Below are 14,854 nucleotides of genomic sequence, written 5' to 3' on the forward strand. Positions count from 1 at the left end.
AGAGGGGTATGAATGGTTTGATGATGGCTCTGGGTCACCCTCTTTCTCAAAAGCTAATAAATTGAATATGGTTCATTACATCTTTAAGGACCAAATTTCCAATCTAGTCACCCTCTTCTTTCCCCTTCTGATGTGTGGGGGACGGGCAAAGCACACGCATGGCAAGGGAACAAACCGCACGTTGGGTGTGGGGGTTGATCCAGAGAATAGACTGGAGGGGCTGTCTGTGCAGATAATTCAAAGTCCATGGAGACCTTGTATAGCTGCACATTTGAAGTGCAGCTTCTGAAAGGGACATACTTTGGGATCTCATGAAGTTTCCCTGGAAATTTATTCCCCTTCCGAGTCACAGGGTAGAAGGTGATCTTAGACCAAGTCAGTGGAAAGGCACCTAATTGCTACCTGAACAGTGTAAGTGTGAAGACTTAAAGTAAATTAATTCATCTAGCAGATGCACACCACCAGCCATCTAGAAGGGAAAGGGAAACCGTTTTATTTCATCATGTACAAAAAATGAAGTTAAAGTGGGATTCAGGGGGATACCTTAGAAAGGAACACAACCAAATGGGCTACCTTAATGAAACAACATTGATTTAATGGAAATACACCATTCATTAATTTTGCCCACTATCTTTTTTACTGTATTATATAAAGAGAAGAGCCCTAGAGATGGGGCCTCAACACAAGAACTACACCTGTGGTCCACACGAATTGAAACAAATAGGAATTTAGCCTGAGTTGAGGACTGTGTGATCTGGTCCTAAAAATGCAGTAACAATCACTAATCCTCACTGCTCCACCTCAAAGCTGCAAAGATGTTGCTGGTTATATTAAGGGTTGTCCTTTCCATACATAAAGTCTCTGTGTATTGTGTTGCTCAAATGTCAAATAAAGAGACTGATAGCTTTGGCTGGTGCTGAGCATACCACAGGAGGGTACTGCACAAATCCCTAGTGAGCTCAGTCAATGCACCTGAATCCTGACCTGCAATACCCTTTCTATTTTAGAATGGACCTCTCCTAAGCAGACACGGGCTCTGTTTTACCACCATGTTTAACTATGCTAATTATGTGATGATTTTTGCAGGCTGGCTCATTGCCCACTAGAGCCTTGGTAGAGATCCCCAAACTCATCTGATTGGTTTTTGGAGTTAGATTCAAAAGCAATTGAATGAAAAATAAGGGCAATGACCCCCACTGTACTACTTTGTTCTTCTTAAATTACTATCATTAAAAATGTTGTACAGCAACAGCCTCGTAAAATCTGCAAAACATATTAAAATGCCACAAAAATGCTGTACCAAAATGGGATGATTTGAGGACTGCAGTTCTCTGATAGGGTAATGCAGTTTAAATATAGTAACTATTTTTTTCCACTTAGCTTGTTCTTTGATTTCATGGTAGTGTGTCAAGGATTTTTTTCTCCCCCTTCAAGAAGATTAAAGTTTAAGCAGCAAAATGCTTAAAATATTGAGATGAAACCGTTATAGAAACCCAGTAGACAAATTATCAGTGATTAAATGTGATTTTGATTTTGAATAATTAAGTTAGTTGGCTTCTTTCTTTTTAATTTTTATTGGTAGGCTGTGTGTATTCTTGGATCAGCAGCTGGTAGGATTTCACTACCGCAGAAGCCCAAAGACTGAATACAAAGGATAGAGTTGCAGTCAGGAGATTTCTAGAACTGGATCATTGTTCCTGCACTGAGCAGCTGTTTCCCTCCTTGACAGTGTAAGTAGAAGAGAGACAGTTGGCCAGATTCCCACTATCAGTGAAACAGGGAGTAAGGGATCAGAATCAGACTCAATAGGTTTCTTAATTTATTTTGTGCCCCTGTGATAGTTTCCTGGCATGTCACAGAAGACTCCATTGGAATAGCTGCCACTCCACTGGAGTAGCGCCTCAGTAACAATGATATGGAAAACTAATCTTTACATATAGGGAACTGAGACCTGTCACACACATCTGAGGCTATGTCTAAATTGAAGGCTTCTCTTGGGAGACTGGAGGTCTCCCAACAGAAGTTTGGTGTGTTGGAAGCCTTCTGCCAACATCCTGGTCTTCCTTGTTCCACGAGGAAGAAGGGATGTGCCAGCAGAGGGGGTTTTTCATGACATTTGGTCCCTTGTGAATGGGCCAAGAGTTGGGAAAGGCTCTCCCAACAGAACTATCAGCAGCAGATACGCAAATGCGTTCTGCATTCTGCAATTTGCACATCTTTTGCTGACAATTCTCAGCAATCTAGATATCACCTGAGAGGAGAATTTTGCCTTCACTTTGTAGTCATGTAATTTCTCTTAAAGGGAAATCAGCTCAAGTCGGAGGTTACAGTCATAATCTTATGACACTCCACCACAAGCAAGCGCACTCCACAAAAAATGGCCTACTAGGGAAAATCAAATGGGAAATTCAAATTGCTCATGAGTTTTCAAGGTCAAAAGAAGAACTCGCAGGTACCCTGAGCGTAAGCAAACAGCAATACACAAGATCAAAAAGCCCTTCTTTGCTCTGCAGCTTGCAGGACTTTGAGTCATTCACTGGGGACTAATGAACCATTAATTATTATTGTTGTTATTACATTGTTGTGGCAGGGGTCTAGGTGGAATCATCTTATATGCACTTTGTGGGCTATCTTCTCCAGGCTCATACATGTTTGTTTATTAACATAATGAAATCCATAATGAAGTGACATTCTTGGGTTTTTGCCTGTAGATAAAATCCTCCCATGTCATCAAACAGTCTTTATTACAAGTTGAACCTCTCTAGTCTAACCAGTGGCTAATCAGAGAATTTGTCAAACCACAGGAGGTCAATATTGCCTACCTGCATTACCAAAATTTCCACTTCATACTGGGCTTTTACAAGACATTTAGGCATAAATTAGAGATAAACAGCTTCATAGAACATGGAGAGCTGGGACTGGAAGCTGTAAACAAACTTTATGGAACCACAGGAGGCTTGGCCAAACCCATGATAAGTGGACATCCACCTAACTAAAATCATGCCAGACTATGGATGTTGCCAGACTAGAAAGGTTCAACCTCCATTAGCAACGGAATTTATTAATCGCACCTTCCAGGCTATTTTAAAGATAATATAAAATTATGTGAAATATAAACATCCTGCTTTTACCCATGCATCCTCCCCTCTAAGTAAGACAAAACTAGTCAGAGATCACAGCACAAAGGTTCTTTTAGGTTTGATAATTCTAACAATTTGATCCATCAAAGATCCTTGCTAGAATTATTATCACTATAATGCAACACATGATATTTGCTCTCAAAAGGGAACATTTCTGTAGCAAGATTAATTGACCCAATTACTTCATATCTGTCACCAGCCTCTGCCTTTCCTTAGAGCATTGCACCTGTCTCCAAACCATTTTGATTCAGTTCAGAAAATAAAAAGGAACTGTTGGGCTGCTATGTCCCTCTAGTAATATAACTTAGCAGGCTAAGCCTTAGGACATATTTTTTCAATGGAAAAACTGGTATATTGATCTGAGTTTCCATTTTCTGACTTTTTCTCTACCTTTCACTATAATCTTTATAGGTGTTCCATAACAAGATGTGGTAGCAAGGGTTTTCATTTTATAGGTGACCAGTACAAGTTTTTCATCTCCAAAAGAACAAAATTCTTAGCATGAATCTGTCAGAGCTCAGGACTTGCAGCCTGTGGGACCAGTTTTTAATTTTCCTTGTGCATAGTTCCCATCTACATCAATGGAAATTAGGTGCTAACTGGAATTATCCTGACCTACAGTATCCTTTCTATTTCAGGGACCTATATTTGCAAAAGACTATATTACCCTGCTTTTTTCATTTCTTTTGAGGAAAACACATGTTGTGTCATAGCTAACCCTCTCTGGAGGCAATTGTAAAACTCTTGAAATTTAGCATTTCCAGGAGCCACTTGTAACTCCCAGTCAGAAAACATTATTGAAAAGATAGCCATTTTCACCACTTATACACAGGATATGTCTACACGAGAAGCCTCTGTCGACAAAAGTTACTGTCAGAAGGGATTTCCTGGCAAAACTTCTGTCGACAGATTGTATCTACACATAAAAGCATATTGAAAGAGCAGTCTGCTCCATCAACAGAGCATCCACATTGCCCAGCCCTCTCTCCACAGAACAGCTGACTGCAAGCTCTGCAAACAGGTCTGCCCAGTGAACCAAAAGCCCTGTGTGTTGACAGAAGGGCCTTGGAGCATCTATACAGCTGTTTTGTCAACACAATACTGTCGAGAGAGGCATTATACCTGAACAGGGAGAGGTATAATGCTGCTGAATGATGTTCCAGGTTTTGTCGACAAACCGTCACAAAGTGCATTTTTGCACATAGACGTGCTGCATTTTTTCCTGACAAAGGCCCAGCTTTGCCAGGAAAAGCTTCTCATGTGGATGTAGCCACACAGCCTGAGAACTCTGTGGCTTTCTCCACACTTGGGTTGAAACTATGCTAATAACATTCTTGTTTAGAAATATTCTAGTATGGTTTTCTTACTGTAGACTGGCTTCTTTTTTTAAATTATTTCACTACTCATTTTACTATGAATCTTTGTATTCATAGTGCCTTCTGCTCAAGGATCTCAAAGCACTTTATAAACCTTAAATAATTGAGCTACATAGCACCCTTGCAAGGGTGGTTAGTATTATTATCATCCTGATTTTACAGAAGGGAAATTGAGGTATAGAGAGATGAAGTGACTTATTCAAGGTCACACAGTCTATGGCAGAAGTGGGAATAGAAACTAATTCTCTTGGCTTTTCATCCTGTGCCTTCATCATTCATACTAAATAGTCTCACTCTAGAGCATGGCTTTGTAATAAATGTACTGTATGGTTTTCCAGAACAAATTCCTGTCTATGATACTAAGACAAACTATGCTAAAAAACATGTTCTAGCAACCACCAGTCTATCAAGTAATTGGTGGATACTTTTAGCCTGAATGAGGACCAAGCCAAGAAAGTGTATATGTCATAAGTCAATCCTGACTCTAGCTGCACTTAAAACAAATATATTTGCCCCACCCCAAGATAATCAAGAGATTTAAAGATTTTATAAATAATTAACGTACAGCAGTCTAAAGGAAATGAGGTGTTCTGTGATTTCCTTAAAAATTCATTTTGGATGTATCATGCATATCTTCGCATATCCCAGATAGACATATAAAATTCAGATGGGAAATTTCAGAACACATTTGTACTGTAACTGTATAGCTGTTAGAAAAAGTGAACAAGCTACATAATAAATTACCTTTAAAATTGGCAAAATAACTTAAGTCCAAATGAATGGCAGATGCAGACTCCTTCTGGATTATTATGGCTCCTTCTTCAAGTGTTGGCAGACTTTATTAATGAAAGCTGTTGATTTAAGATGAGTATGTCCACTACAGCCTAAACAGATGTTATGTTGATAGGCAGACAGACGATAAAAATGGGGAGAGAGTATAGGATGATTAAATTAAAAGGAGATTAGAGAAGATGGAGATTTTCAGTGATCTCATGCTATTATATGTAATAGAAGAAGCAAGTAAGCAAATCGACATTGCAAATTTTTGCTCTTGTTACATCTATGCAATATCACTGACTTCAGTGGGATTGCAAAATGCAGGAAGGAGTAGAGTTAGCTCTGTTGCAGAGAAAATATGACTTGTTTTCTTGTATGTGGAAGCACAAAGGAAGAGGCCTTAGAAAATACTATCTTGGTTTATTCTGACTCGAAGTTCAGAGATCTGTTTCACAATTTTTGTTGAAGTGGAAAGTGCATCTGGTTATACACTACAGATATGTGAAGACAGCCTGTATTCCCAGGAAAATATATTCTGTCTCTCTTGGAAAACAACTGCCAAAAGACAGCTCTTGCTGCATGTATGTGCCACTGCACCAGAAAAATTTAGCACTCTTAACTCGTCACCTGACACAAACTGCGAAATTAGGGCCAGATTGTAGCTTCAGTTGGCCATGCAGGAGCATCAGTTGCCCAAAGAGGAATTTTTGCCATATCAGCCAGAGCAGACATGATTTCTCCAGGGCATCTTGGAAATCCCACCCTTTGAATGAGTGCAGTAGGTTTACTCAGTTGCACTGGCTGTTTCTTTGGACTTACCCTGCTTTCTACTTGGGGAATCTAGTGGCAGCACTATACTGCTGTGCTAGTGTAGTTATTTACATCCGTGAAAGTGAGTGTAAATCATCAGCATTCTGATTTGGTATCATTTTACGTCTAAATCTACCTTCTAATGCTATTTTTGTCAACCTAATAACACCCATCTATTTTCACATTTATCCATGTCAACAAGTTCCTCACATTTCTGACTTCACTTCTTTATATTCAGTCATCTCTCTGCAAAGTTGACTTCCCCAGCTCAGACACAAGCCTGAGGGCAATATGTTAGCCTCACATACTATTCCCAGATGTGAAACTGACTGTCTTGCACATCCCAAGTTTTTCACAATATGTTAGCAAAAAAAAAAAGAGTAAAATTCTTCTTCATTATGGTTAATAGACTTGTTATACAGCAGCCGTTCACGAGAGCTGAAGTATGTGAGGCAAGTACGAGATGGTTTATAGTTACAGTTCCTCCCATTATTTTTGTTGAATTGTACCTATTACTTAGGTTTATCCAACCAGAAATAAGCAAGTTCAGGTTCTAGTATCATCAAACCACAAACATTCCAAGGTGGAGCAGTCACCTTGAAGAAGCTCGCTAAGAGATTGTAAGGGGTGCTTACCTTCCATCAGAAAAGTTTTCCTAATGTCATACTACTGATCTCCATCAGTTGCTGGGCCAAATTCTGAGTCTTGGGTCTATAGGCCCCTAAAGTATCTTAAAATTTTAATGGCTTTTGCGGAGTTATTTTATACAACTCACTATGGAGATGAAGATTAAAGGAGATTTGCTCCTCATCCCTTCATATTTTGTACTTCTTCCATACTAACAACTTCTGCCAGCGTAATCATGCTGTCTGGGGAGAGGGGAAGTTTCTGTCCCTCAGCACTGTTATTTTTTTTTTCAGAACAAATCCCATTTATTCCAGTTCTGCTCCATTTCCATTTTCAAGAATGTGGTCTTATGAGAGTGAATGGTATCTTAAAAGATACCACAGACAGGTATGTACTGCTTCCCTCGACAGATACTAGATGTAAATTTACCCTCTAGAAAGGCAGATTCTGTATCATACTGCTGCAAAATGTCTATAATTTGTTGTCTAAGGAATTGTGATAGCCACCCAAAAGCAAGGCCTTCTTCAGTTTGTCTATTCTTTATTTGCTTCTGAATGATTTATTTCAAACCATATCTTGATTCAGTTTCTATCTTTTTTCATTCCTTCTGAAGCCATCCAAATAACTGTCCTGCAGCCCTTCCTTTGGATACCAAGGCTGGCCAAAGGCACTCCTGGTTGTTTCGTTTTGTGCTATTTTAAATTAAGACAATTAAATTATTAGAATTATTTAACACTGTCTTTTAAATTCCATCCTCTTCTCAGAGGATTTTCTTCCTTTCTTGATAACAAAGGAATTATAAGCAGATTGAGTTCTGTTGTGGTGAATATCAAAATTAGACTGATGTTGATGACTATTTTTTTTTTTTGGTCCTAGCATAACTCCATGGCTTGTCAGGGGTTTCTCAAAGGAAGAATATATCATTGCTGCTTTGTGTGAAGAGGACATCAGAGGCTGATAAACTCCATAGTTACCTTTGTTCACCTTCTATTGACTTATGTGGAAATTGCATCAAAGTCAGTCAGAAGACAATTTAGAATGAAATATAACCTCCAAAGGATATTTAAAATATTAGGCTTTTTTCCCCTTTTGAAATACCAGGAATGTCAGGTCTGATTTTCCAACTGATTTGTTGGAGGATCCTTGATTGTCTTGATGCTTCTTTATTGTGTTCTCTCACACAGTAACAGAAGTAGAGTGCAAAATATTAAAGACTTCCTTCTGCTGTACCCGTGTAACTGAGTTAAGCAGGTATTAATAAAAACAAACAAGAAACCAGTTTTAAAACCATGACTCAGAATTCCTTCCTCTTCTAACTGCTTTGTTTTTACTATCTTTGCTCTTGCAATGTTATCATTTCATTAGTTCTCGAGCTGCCATAGTTTCTTCCACAGTCGACAAAACTGAAATTGCTAATCTAAAAAATAAACAGAAAAATAAATCTGTTAAAATAAAATCAGAACACCAACCTCCCAACCCTCTTTATACATCAAAAAGAAGCAAAAAGGCTGTGAGTCCGATTATTTTTTCCTTTCTTGGTCACCTTTAAGCAGCTTGGCCTTGGTTCTAGAACCCAGAACTTCACAATTCCTGGATAAGTGATTTTTAATGAGGGCTATGTCAAACAATATCTTTTGAAGATTACACTCTCGGAGCTTGCCCTGTGGGTCACAACTCTGTCTTCAAGGAACTCTGCTTTCTGTGGATTCCTGTACACCTGAAGTGGATTTGCTGATCTCTTGCTGTAAGAAACTGGTCTTTCTCTGTCTGCTCAGAATATACAAATATTTCACACCATTGTGGCTATTTTCTGTATTCCAACTTGAATCTCGTTATTATCATTGTTGTTGTTATAGCACCTACAAGCCCTAGCCATAGACCAGGACTCCATTGTTTTAGATGCTATACAAACATCATACAATCTACAAAAAGAATCATGGGCTTTTGCCATCCTCAGAACTATGTTGAATGTCATGATATTGTCCATCTTCATGAACTATGCTAAGCTGTGATACAAGGGAACTAAAATGACAACAACTACTCTGTTAAATCTTAAATTAAATAGCAGGTATGTAATGAATATTCAGAATGTTTTCATCAGAAATATCTGCACATTTTTCCGCAATAGTGATGAATTTAAAAACTTGAACATTTTTTCTGCTTAAGCTAATGTTTTTATGGGGAGATATACTTAGAGATTAAGGGAAGAAAAAACAAGCTTTATTTTTCACTTTTTGGGAAACAACTAATAACTGCAGCCAGTCAGGATATACTTATTGCACATGCAATCAGATTAGTTAGCATTACTATAGGTCTCTCTAATACTGACTTTTGGGAAGATAAATTATAAAGATGTATCATCTTATCCTGACTATTTTCAGCAAATCATGAGTCAGGATTAATTTTATATACCTAAAACATTTTAATTTTCTCTAATTTTTTTGTTGTTGCCAAATAAATGATGGGCAATAATTACACTTTGTACTCATACAGCACATTTCATTCAAATCCTTTAAAAGCAATTATTTTCACTGGTTTACTGAGAGTGAATAAATAAATTGTCCGCTTAGCAACAGCGCTGCAATTTCCATTTACTCTGATTGAAATGACACTGATGTAATTGGCCACAATCCAACAAAGCACTTAAGCACTTAAGCATGTGCTTAACTTTGCTTGTGTTTTATTGGATTGGAACCACTGAAAAGTGAATTTTTAACTGAATAACATGTAAAAGATTACAGTGGTGGCACACACTATGGCTGGATCTACACATTCAGGATCTTCTGGAAGAAGGCTGCACTGTTCTGGAAGATCCCAGGAGCTTTTGCACATAAAAGGCACTCTTCCAGAAGGAATCCAGAAGAATGCAGTGCCTCTTCTGGATTCCATACTCCCCTCCGAAACAGGAAAAGCACCTTCTTTCAGAACATTTTTTATGGTTAACTAAAGATTTCTATGTTTTCTACACCCCAGTATCCCTGATTATTAGCAGGGAACGGTGAAGGGTGCATGGGTGGGGGGCCTGTGAGGTTGCCCAGGTGAGGTTCAGTCCTCCTCATGAGCGAAAACCTCTCAGAGCATCTCCCAGAAACGCACACCTTTGCTGGGGACCTGGCGGTTGGGGGCCATGGCAGGCTGCTCATATCTGGGGGCGGACTTGATTGTCCAGCCCTGTGGGAAGGCCTGCTCACACACCTCAATGAGGTTGTGAAGGGCACAGCAGGCCTCCATGACCTGGGGTCATTCTCCCCTCCGACATCAAGGTGCATGAGGAGACAAAATCTTTCATTCAAGCAGCCAAAAGTACACTCCACAGGGTAACATGCCCATGTGAGCCGGTCATTGAAGAGCTCCTGGGAGGGGGTGAGGTGGCCGGTGTATGGCGGCATAAGCCATGGCTGCAGGGGTTATGCTGGGTTCCCTCAATGCAGAGTGGCATAGCGACGTCCCTGACAGCATGCTCCTGCTGGGGGGATTTAGGTGCCGGCCTCCATCGTACAGTACAGGGCAGAATTCCTGAACACAAGCACATCTTGCGCCCATCTTGCCTAGCCCACATATGTGTCCATAAACTGCCTTCGATGGTCCACCACCACCTGGAGCATGATGGAATGGTAGCCCCTGTGCTTCACATATCAGCTGGTACTGTGGTCTGGGACCCTGATGGGTATGTGCATGCGGTCGATGGATCTGAAGTACTGGGGGAAGCCGAGGTTGGCGAACCCTGCGACGGCCACACCCAGGTCCCCAACATGCACCAGCCTCTGCAGCAGCACCTGGTTGATAGTTCTCACGACCTGCAGGGGACAGAGAGACCGCACACTTGTGGGTGTGCACAGAGTGACCCTGCCTCCTCCCCGGACCCCATCCCCAAACCCTCTCCCTGAGCCCTCACTCTTTCTCTGCCAGGCCCTCTTCCCCCACCACAGGGGCCTCCCCTCTGGCTGCCGGCCTAAGGGTGGGTGCGGCATCATGGTTCCCCAGGGCTAGGCCCCCCTGCTCACCCTCTCACACCACCACCCACAGCCCCTGAGGATCCCCCATACTGTGTGGCTTCCTCTCTACTCCCCATGCTGGGTCAGCGTGCAGAGTGTGCCTTACCTCAAGGATGATGGCCCCAACGGTGGACTTGTCCACCCCAAACTGCTGCCCGATGGAGCGATAGCTGTTTGGGGTGTCCAGTTTCAATACGGTGATGACCATGCACTTCTCCACTGAGAGGGCTGTCCGCACCCAGGTGTCCTGGCATCAGAGGATGGGGGCGAGCCAGCTGTAGATCTCCAAGAAAGAGTCCTTCATTTGGAAGTTCTGAGGCCAGCACACATCATCCCACTCAGCCACCACTTGGAGCTTACAGAGTGGGTCCACACATGCCAGATAGCCCAGGTGAAGTGTGGTAGGGGCTGTGGAGAGTTGGGATCCACAGGCCTATGTCTCCTGCCCCATAAGAGGCTCAGGAGGACCACAAGCAGGATGGCCAGCAGGTAAGTGAGGGCAGTTCTGCAGCTGCTCAGGATCCATGATTCACAGGGGCGAGAGTTAGGACCAAGGACAGGCTCAACATAGCTGTAAGAGGCACAGCAGGCCTGAGCAGCACGTGCAGGGAAGGGTTGTTTGGGAGAGGACCTTTAAGGCATCTGGAGGGTGTTTTTCTGGAAGGTCTTGAATGTGTAGACTCAGCCTATAATAGAATCCAAAATTACTGAATCCCACTCCCTTGCTTTAGACAGAGATGTCATAGGGCCATATCTTGCTATATAAAGGAATACAAGTGTGGTTAAAAACATTTAAACTGAATGATTTTGAGATGGTTCCATTCTTAACACATGGTAAATCTATAAATTATTAATGCAGATTATCATATATATTTTCCAATACCAGCTATAGTATAGATAATGTGAAAAGTATATACTACACATTTTATAGAAAATACATGTTTTATAGAACTTTAAAATTTAATTGGTAATTTTTAATCCCTCCAGCTACAGAACAGATACTTTTGCTTCTATGACTCCCAGTGCATGAATTTCAGTGAAAAATCAAAGCTATAACTAATAAAGTTTTCTAACCTTCTAAAAAAATTTTCTATAATAAAAATGTAATATATCTGAAGAGTGTCATATGTTTGGACTTCACAGGACTGAAAACAAAACACTCTCATTGGAAAGATAGGGATCTTCCATTTCAAGATGGCATAAAGTTTCCATTTTTAGCTTTACAATGTCATCAGATTTTGGGCTTTGCAGCTGTCACTGGCCTGGGAGTGAATATTACCCATTCCTGCCCTCAGATCACTAATTTTTTAAATGAAATTCTCCTTGGGATGGGCACCAATAAATATTTGTATGGGAAGTTTATTGTTTTTTAAATAGTATCAGTTAGAAGAAAACTGAGTATTAAAAACCAGAACTTTAAATAGGCTGAAACTCCCAACAAACCACTTAACTATCTCTTATCTGGGATCACATAAAAATAGAAAATAATTAACTGGGGCCAAAATACATTTCATGCTGAGTGTGCATGAGCTAGAAGGTTTAGAAATAATTAAGAGCAAAACTGTTAATATTCTGTTTAAATGTCTGTTGCCTGTCTGTCCAGTTGTAGAAGCTCAATCCGTTATATTCAGTTAGCTCTCAGCTGCTAGGTGCCAGCAACCTAATTCCCCAGTCTTATCTTTGCCTCATGCTTATACATTCCACTACCCTGCAGTTCTAGGCCTATATCAGGATTTCCCGCACTATACCACTTATATATGCCCATTTTGCCTATGGCCCCAACTGTGCAAGCAGTTTTGTGCAATTGAACCCTTGTGGCCACACAGAGCCTCGTTGATTTCACGGAGCTGTGCATGGCTATAAGGCCCTACCTGTGAGAGCAGTTTGCAGGATTGGGGTGGATGTCAATGTATGTTTTTATCCAACATTTATATGCTTTTCATCTGAAATATGCCAGGTTAGGTGTAATTCTTCCCATCATACCGTTTGCAAGTGTTATAGTAGGTCAATACTGAATAGGCTCTTCACACAAATCCCTGTGAACTGATATAACTGAATCTCACTTTCAAGTGGGTGGATTTCATTGTGTTTCAAGTTGCTGGGCACACCTCATATTAATGTAACGAGACTTATTAGTGAGATTCATAAAGATATTTATTGTTCATCTATGTAGTGCATGGGTATTTACATAGCGATATAAATAAACTTCCACAAGTGCTGGCCCAGCACATGCTGAGCTCGGTGCATATTTTGAACTCTCTAGGGCAGTTTCTACTTAGTTGTTGTGATCAGGAACCAGTTGGGGATAGCTCCAGGAATTTCCAATGACATGACATCTTCAGAATGAGGGTCAATAGAAGTCTACAGCTGTAGAACTAGGTCTTTACTGATAAAATTCACTTTAAAAATAGCAAAACGCGTGCAAAGGAAATTAAAGAGTCATTCACTGACCTTCCTGTATTAAATAACCCATTAATATTGTGAGGAAGTGATACTGGGGTAATAAACACCTAATGTAAACAATTATCTCATTAACCTCTCAACACTAGCAGTCAGGATTTCCTGATACTAAGTACTAATATGTTTTTTGTACTAGAATTAAGCATCCGTAAATCCCAACATCTAGTGCCAAAAGGTCAAATGTTCTCTTGGCATCTTGAAAATGTGTTTTCTGTGACTTGATGGATCTGTGCTGATGTTAGATTAGTTCTCTAAAATGTACGTAAGATCATGTTTAGTGTGTGTGCTCTTTTATTTGGTTTCCAAAGGAGAATAGAGTAATAGAAAGAGAGATCAAGGTTTAGTGGTTAACACACAAGACTGAGAAGCAACAGATCCATATTTTCTTCTCAGTTTTTCCACAGATATTTAAGATTTTCACAAATCAGTTTTTCTGTGCTTCAGTTTCTCCTTGAATACTTCATGGAGGCACTATAATGCTTATTTTTTGTTTGCATAGCTCTTGAGATTCCTGGATGGCAAGCAGAGGTAGGCAGTAGAAAAGGGCAAAGTATCATCACTGTGGAACTTTTATATTAAAGAAACAGAAACAGAAAGTTCAGAGTATAACCACGCTTGTAATGCAAATAAGAATGATGTGCAAATCACGCGTGTACTTTCCTTAGTGTATGATGGTTTGTTGACAGGAAGGAATTTTGCCTCTGAACATACTGGCAGGGAATTTAGGTTTTCCCTCCTTCCTCTTGAGAACTAAATAAAGATATTCTGGTCAGGATCAGATGGATCTATCCCATACGCAGGTAATCCACAAGGAGAAAGTGAATTAGTGGGTGTCTGCCTTCCCCATTTTCTTTTTCTATGTTTAAGAGCATCTTTAAATTCATGGGATTATCCACTTTCTCTCCTCTGCAGACCCTGCCTATGCCTGTTGTACTGAAATAAATTGGCTGTGTTCCTGGTAAAGAAACACTGCTTGATCTACCCCTTCTTTTATCAGAAATGATTTGGCCCTTCAATACAATCCCGCTTGGAAAAAATGCCAATTATGGGGAGGAATGAAAAAAGTAAAAGTAATAAATGTGTTTCTTCCATCAATCTTAAATTCTGAATTCCCCATTTTGTGACAGATGAAGAAAGAATTGTTAGAACACCTAAGTACATGCCCAGCGTATAGCTAGAAGTGAGTGCTTGCCTCCCTTTATCTGGAAACAATCAGACAAGCCACACAAAAGGAATTTGTGAGGTGGTGCTTGGAGAAATTGTACTTGGCAAATTTGAAGTTTCTTGATGCATCCATACTCCGTTTGGCTGTGGTTGACTCCTCTCAACTTGTGGATTACCAAGTAGATCTAAAGTACAAATATATTAATGTTGTAGGTTCTAACCTTAAAACAAACTATATTTATGGGACAACAATACGCTGAAAAAGGACTACCTATTCAAAATGGTAAGGGACAGTTTTTTTGAAAGATGTGACCTATTTATTTCACTGGAGTTGTATTAGCGATGAATGTGGCCCTGTATCTAGATTACACACAAAGAAAGAAATAGGAATTACATTATTAAAGGTGGAAAGTCATGCAATCAAAAGTTAGGAAACACCAGAATTAAGGTTGCTTATGCAACCTTAATTTGGCTGCTCTTTGCATTTGTAATAATGACATAGTTT

General features: G+C 40.1%; 1 protein-coding gene across 1 annotated transcript in view; it reads right to left on the bottom strand.

Moving 5' to 3' along the window:
- Nucleotides 1–7,983: 7,983 nt before the first annotated feature.
- The window catches only part of IFT81 (intraflagellar transport 81), a 97,159-nt gene continuing 90,288 nt past the window's right edge, over nt 7,984–14,854 (bottom strand). Inside the window, exon 20 of the mRNA XM_075012758.1 lies at nt 7,984–8,147. Within this exon, the coding sequence (XP_074868859.1) occupies nt 8,143–8,147 (5 nt within the window). The 3' untranslated portion in view covers nt 7,984–8,142. The remainder of the gene's footprint in view (nt 8,148–14,854) is intronic.

Source organism: Carettochelys insculpta, chromosome 18 (genome assembly GCF_033958435.1).
Source record: "Carettochelys insculpta isolate YL-2023 chromosome 18, ASM3395843v1, whole genome shotgun sequence".
NCBI lineage: Eukaryota > Metazoa > Chordata > Testudines > Carettochelyidae > Carettochelys > Carettochelys insculpta.